Source organism: Sinocyclocheilus rhinocerous, unplaced genomic scaffold (assembly GCF_001515625.1).
Source record: "Sinocyclocheilus rhinocerous isolate Xijiao unplaced genomic scaffold, SAMN03320098_v1.1 scaffold133, whole genome shotgun sequence".
NCBI classification, from domain to species: Eukaryota; Metazoa; Chordata; class Actinopteri; order Cypriniformes; family Cyprinidae; genus Sinocyclocheilus; species Sinocyclocheilus rhinocerous.
In genome coordinates this window covers 181169-187754 of record NW_015628317.1, presented here as the reverse complement: position 1 = coordinate 187754, position 6586 = coordinate 181169, and the positions used below count along the sequence as shown (strand labels likewise).

The following is a 6586-nucleotide window of genomic DNA, read 5'->3' as shown; positions in this document are numbered from 1 at the left end:
ATTTCATTAGTGCCATGTGCTCTTAGCATTTATGCTAGCAAGTGGAGTTTTTGGCAAAAAATAAAGAAAATTGTCAATTCTGTTACTGTCAAACTCTGTTACCAATGTAGAGTGACAATGCTGACAATGCGGTAACAGAATTGACAGTCCATCGGACAATTCTGTCACTTTACAATTATGTTACTTAAAGGGTCAACTCTGTTTATGAACTATTTTCACAAAAAACAATAAAAGTGTTGTTTAAAATCTAATAAACAGTATTGATTTATTTTTGCACCCTTATAATATTGGTTATTGCACCCTTTTTTTATTTTTATATTTTTATTTTATATTTTTGCACCCTTAACTGGATATTGTATATAAAACATTTTCAGATGAAAAATATTTGCTAGTGGACGGTTCTGTGAAGACATAAGTATTTTTATTTTTATTTTTAAGGTATGCATAGGTGAAATATTATCTCAGTTTCAAGTGATGGAATGTAAGGACTGTTTGTCTAATGAAACAAGAAGGATTTTTCCTGTTATGCTGTTAGTGAAAAGTTTTTTTCTTAACTTTCTGCAATGCCAAATGTATCTCCAATTATAGAATCACCCATATATATATATATATGTATTAATTAATTAATTAATTTATTTATTTATTTATGTACAACTAAAACCGTTATAAGTGGCGGCAAGTCAGTAAGTCACTGAATCAATTCAACCTATTTAGCCTACTTGAAATGCTTTTATTCGGAAACAAAATTGTTTTTTGCTCAGAGACCGCATCTGTTCGGTTCTGGCTGTTGTTGGAGCAAAAACATAGACATTAGCCTATGTCTAAAATGTAAGTCACAAATAACTTTTATAAACTTTATTTGTATTGAACTGCACCAGTGCCCAGCCAACATGTATATGTGGGTCCCACATGGTTTATGCTGGGTCTACATGGGTACCAAGTGGGCATGGTCCCAAAATGGGCATCACCTACATGGGTATGTTGCATGGGGCCAACATGGAACCCGTGGACAAACCCACTTACAACCCATATTTCAGCCCATGTAGTAACCTTGTAGTACCCACATAAAAAATAAAGCTGGGGCCAAGATGGGTCTTGCGCATGTTGCCCAGTTGGGGCCCACCTGTTGGCAAGTACAATCCCACATGAAATCCATGTGGACAATTGACATTGGGCCATTATGGAACCCGCGGACAATCCCATTTTGGGCCCACTTTTTCAGCCCATGTCAAACCCACATGGGCCCCACACACAAATGTTGGCTGGGTGTCAGTGTTGAACAACATAACACATTCTTGATAGCGACTTTTTAATCTTAAAATTTTGATTTTTTTTCCCCAATTCTGAGTTTATATCACAAAGAACTACTGCGCGATATAAACTTGCAGTTACTAGAAGAAAATAAAAAAAAGTCGCAATTACCCTCTATCCTAAATTATCCTTTATTCCGGTGCAGAAACAAAAAACAGCGAGATGTATTTTTCATCATTAAGCCTATTATTAGAATTTTACACCCAATTAACGCCTCCGTTAATTTCCGACAGTTGTCTTAATTAGGCCTAGGCTATAAATATTTTCGTGTGCCCCCCGGGACCTGCTTGTGTTAGGCCTGTTGCCTACCCTCTGTATGGGCTATGCTTACCCTCGTTTGAGAATCACTGATCTATCATATAATTTGTCTATTAATGTCTATGATTTATAAATTAATGTTTTAAGGGAACGTTGCTCTATAAAAATAAATGCTTTTTACATACTGTTTGATTGATATTTTATAACTCTTGTTTTACTTTCTCTTTCGATTTTTTTAGAATATATTTCCTCCCTATTCTAGTCGGAGAAAACTGCTCGGAAATCGTTTTATCATCAGGGTTCAGCACTGAGGCGCAGCGCAGCTCTGTCAGCGCGACAGCACACGCAGACCAGTTCGCAAAGACCCGCCCCCCCTTAGTTACTGTTGCTAATTAAGCTGCAAATTTGCGCATGCACCGATTTCGTGTACGGTGTGAAATGGGCATAAAGCAGAATTTTAATAAAGTTAGGAGTGTTGGTTAAAGTCGTTCAATGGGTACTTTCAAAGTACACGCACAGTAGCATGATGTCCTTCATCATAAAGTCTGAATAGTCCTACATTAGGTTGTGTGTGTATATATGGAGCATTAGTTGTAAATGCCTCATCCATTAGACACAGTCTAACCACGTTAGACATGATGAGGATGATGGGAGGGTCCCTGCTGCAGTTTCTTTGTCTCTGTTCATTTCATTCGCTGCCACGCCCATATAACATGAACATCATTATGCAGACATAGCCTAGCCTACTGTTATTTGTAAAGATCAAATCTTATTGTATTCAACCATAATATCACCTAAAGCCTCTGAAGTGATATCTGCAAAGTTTCTCCACTAAAGCAATGCTCTTTTCTTTTGTCCTCTGTATCAAAATAAACATATTTTCTGTAAACATATTTTCTCCATCCTGAACAAACTTAAAATAGCCTATATTCAGTTCAGTTCTATATCCATAATGCCAGTGTAAACAAATGAATTAAAAAAAAAAGAAGAATATTATAATTATGACAGTTAAACAAAAGCTTAATCTTTCAGAATCATAAGATACAACATGTATTGTTAGGTCTATAACATCATTAGAAATGGGGCCCAAAGACATTTCTAGCTTTAGCACATTTAACTTAGTGTAAAACCCATTATAATTTTTACTCTTAACAGTAAAAAGAAAAAGAAAATTCTCTCATTATTTACTCACCCTTGTGTTACACCAGACCTGTATGTATTTTCTCAGCCGAGCACAATTTTGAAAATTTGAACTTTTTTGGTCAATACAATGAAAGTCGATGTCCATAAGATATAATTACAAAAAACAAAGGTTTGGAATGACCTGAAGACAAGTAGATGATGAAATTGTTATTTTTGGGTGAACAATCCACTAATACACCGGCCTGTGTCAAACATTTTAAATGTCAGAAATTTTCTAAAAATTTAAACAATGCATGTAATATAAAAGTGAACGATTTTTTTCTCTCTCTCTCTATATATATATATATTAAAGGACTTGTTATCTGTTATCTATCCCATACAAGCATACACCAGTCAGCACACGCACCTCTGCTTCAGCAGGGCCACATCTTCGGCCAGGTTGTCTCTCTCCAGCTGCATCTGGTCTCGATCTTTGCCCATCAGTTCCAGCTGTCTGCGCATCTCTCTCATCTCCTGCTGGCACAGCTCATTGATGCGGCCTGATGGCCCTTGCTGCTGGTCCTTGTACTGACCCAGCTCCAGAGTCAGCTTTGAGTTCTGCTGCTCTAAATACCGGACCTTCTCTATGAAGCTGGCAAAGCGGTCATTGAGTTCCTGTAGTTCCCTTTTCTCATTGCTGCGTGTGGCAAGGAACTCCTGGTTGATGGCCCCTGCCAGTGAGAAGTCCACTTTATCATAAGAGAGACGGGGGGCCGGAGCACTGGAGCGGCTCCTGAAGTCCACAGAGCGAGTGGGAACAGAGGAGGAGATGTAGCGGCCCCCTATGCGACTGGACACAGGGCTATAGACAGGCGTCCCGAAAGTGCGGTGATAAGAGGTGCGAAATGTAGAGTGGCTCATGGTTATACTTCTAATTGTTGTTTAAACCTTTTATTTAATGATATGCCTCGTTGTATCTTCCTCTTCGTCTGGTTGTTTTGTCTTTATAGTTTTGATCAAAGCTGAGTCACAACAGGATGTGAGACTGTGGCTTTTATACATGAAGCTGGTCAGTTGATCTAAGCTCCACCCAGCCCAGCCCTTTCCTAGTCTCCAGAGCCCCTGATCTCATCTTCCTTTATGTATCTAACATTCATCCTTACAGTCACTCCCTCCCAAGCTCAACCTGGGCACTACTCTGACACTTTCCATTTGATGCGTGAATTCTTGCTACAAAACACGGATCATCAACAGCTTTATGTGCAAATGTTTAATTTATAATATTAACGGGACTGAACAAAGCATTTTAAATATGACAGTGTATGGTAGAAGTTAAATTCAATGCAAAAGAACCAAAATGAATCTCCTAAACATCCACTGATCGCAGGACTTGTGAATGATGGTTAACCTGACTGGTTTGAAATGTTGCTCTTTGTTGTGATGAAATTTTCTGCTGCGTTAAATATTATTTGTGCAAACATCTAGCTTTTTGAATAACTCAAGCATTAATGAGTAGTTAAGTGACTCACTCATTAAGAGTGAGTGAGTGAATGTTTCATATTTAAGTATTTCATTTCATACTTGCACCCTAAACTTGTCACTGAGACAGTACCATTAATGATGAGTAATTTGTACCCTTAAGATGATACATTTTAGGGGTAAATAAGGTACAAAGATGGCCCTTTGAGAGTAGTGCCCCAGTGACAAAACCGTTGTACCTCTAAATATAATTTTTTTTTCCTGAGTGCATTATTCTAATTGATTAAATTTGAGAATTTGACATATGAGATAACATATTTCATAATGTTTGTTAATCAACATGTTTTCTACAAAAACATGTAGAACGATATGAACAATTCTTTTGCAGACTGAAGCACATACAGTGCTACAATAATTCATACATAGCTTCCACTTTTTTCCTTTGCTCAGTCAATAAAGTCATCATCACTGAAACAGTATGACAAGCATGCCATTTTCTAAAGAAATACTTGGCATCCATAAAATAAGGATTTTTGTATATAACAATTATCATTATTATTTCTGAGGCAATTAGTGATTGATTCTTATGCAGTTAGTAGTATTACTAAAAGATGGGATTTTATGGGGGGGTCACATTTTATTCTGAGGCAATTAGTGATTGATTCTTATGCAGTTAGTATTACTAAAAGATGGGAATTTTTCAAGGGGTCATGACATTTTATTATTTTAATGTTCCTTTAAGTTAAAAGTTTTTTTGCACAAAAGTGGAAAAATTATTATTTTTATTTCACTCCATTTGTCCTGACGACAGACTCAAGTGTGTGGACTGTGTCAGAAAGCGAATGTACATGTGTTTACTGTATCCAGTGTAGACAAGATAGCGGCAGTAATTGTAATTTCTATTCGTTTTGACGCAACGCGACACTCGCATTAAAGGGGTCATATGATGCGATTTCAATTTTTCCTTTCTCTTTGAAGTGTTACAAGCTCTTGATGCATAAAGAAGACCTGTAAAGTTGCAAAGACTAAAGTTTCAAATCCAAAGAGAATTGTATTTACCTGCTTTTGGACTGATGCATGCAACACCCGCTGAGTGCCATTAAACAGCTTGAAAGATCAAATACAATTTTTAATATAACTCCGACTGGATTCGTCTGAAAGAAGAAAGTCATATACACCTACGATGACTTGAGGGCGAGTAATTTATGGGCTAATTTTCATTTTTGGGTGAACTAACCCTTTAAGCGTAATCGAGTCAGCCTTTAGCGACTGGATGCCAGTGGGCGGGGCCTATGGTGAGAAGATGACTATTCGTCGATGTCTTGCTCTGGAGGCAGTGTTTATGTAAATGTTTGTGCCCCCGTGACGTCATCTTGCCCCTCAGATCCAAACGAGACATTTTTGGAGCTTGATTAAATAAATGCTTTGTTTATAATGAGGAGGACGTTTTAAGCAATGAAACTTGCAAGATGTTTTAATGATACAAAGGCCTCTTATATGCCAAAAAACAAGGCAAAATTTATTTCTCATGTTATGCCCCCTTTTAAATATCTTTCTTTCATTGTCTCTACATAGTTTTAATAATTGTCACTACCTGACACATTTAATTGGAGTTTCTAAGAAAAATCTGAGATAATTTAAGTTAGCAACAAAAACATTTAACATATGCATGGATTATGCGAAGATTGGGAATGTTTATGATATTCCAATATTTAAAATGTAACAGAATGTCAAATTTGTCTGTGATGTGCTTTTACATCAATACCACATAAATAAATTAATCAATATACAGTACATACCTGCACAATAACTTTTCTAAAAAGTACAAAAAAGTGAAAATAATTATTAGTCATTATAATACCTTGAGTAGCATAAATTGTACCTAAAATTACAAATAATTTCCAATTCATTAATTGTGGTATTAATTATAGTTATATACATTTTTAGGAGACTTATAAATATGAAAATTAGCATATTTTTGGTCAAAATTGTGCTTTTAAAAAGATAATAAACTCCTGCATTATTTGATTTGGAAACGAAAACATTTGTCATTCACAAAAGTTTGACATGCAGACTTTCCCAAATGTTACTCTTGTCATTAGTTAAGACCAACTGAAAAACAGGAGGATGTTTTGAACGTTCGTTTTTCTACGTAGTAAATCAAACTGTTTTATTTCCAAAAATCAAGGAAAAACAAAAGGTCAGTTAATTGTTGAAGTCCCCTTAAATTTATTCAAAAAATGATCAAAAGCATATGAATGTTCATTTTAAGGTTTTTATTGAATTCCTTAAACAAACAAACAAAAAAAGCACACAGAATATGCACAATTAGCTTTCGTTGTAACATTTGTCAGCAAATTACACACATTCAAGCTAACACCAAGTAGGCAGAACATTATGTTGCCATTTTTTAAGC

The 6586-nt window shown here is 35.9% G+C and overlaps 1 protein-coding gene across 1 annotated transcript in view; it reads right to left on the bottom strand.

Moving 5' to 3' along the window:
* LOC107737370 (plasticin-like) overlaps positions 1-3701 on the bottom strand; it is a 10297-nt gene extending 6596 nt beyond the window's left edge. Inside the window, exon 1 of the mRNA XM_016548850.1 lies at positions 3119-3701. Coding sequence (XP_016404336.1) covers positions 3119-3612 — 494 coding nt within the window. The 5' untranslated portion in view covers positions 3613-3701. The remainder of the gene's footprint in view (positions 1-3118) is intronic.
* Between the last annotated feature and the right edge of the window lie 2885 nt (positions 3702-6586).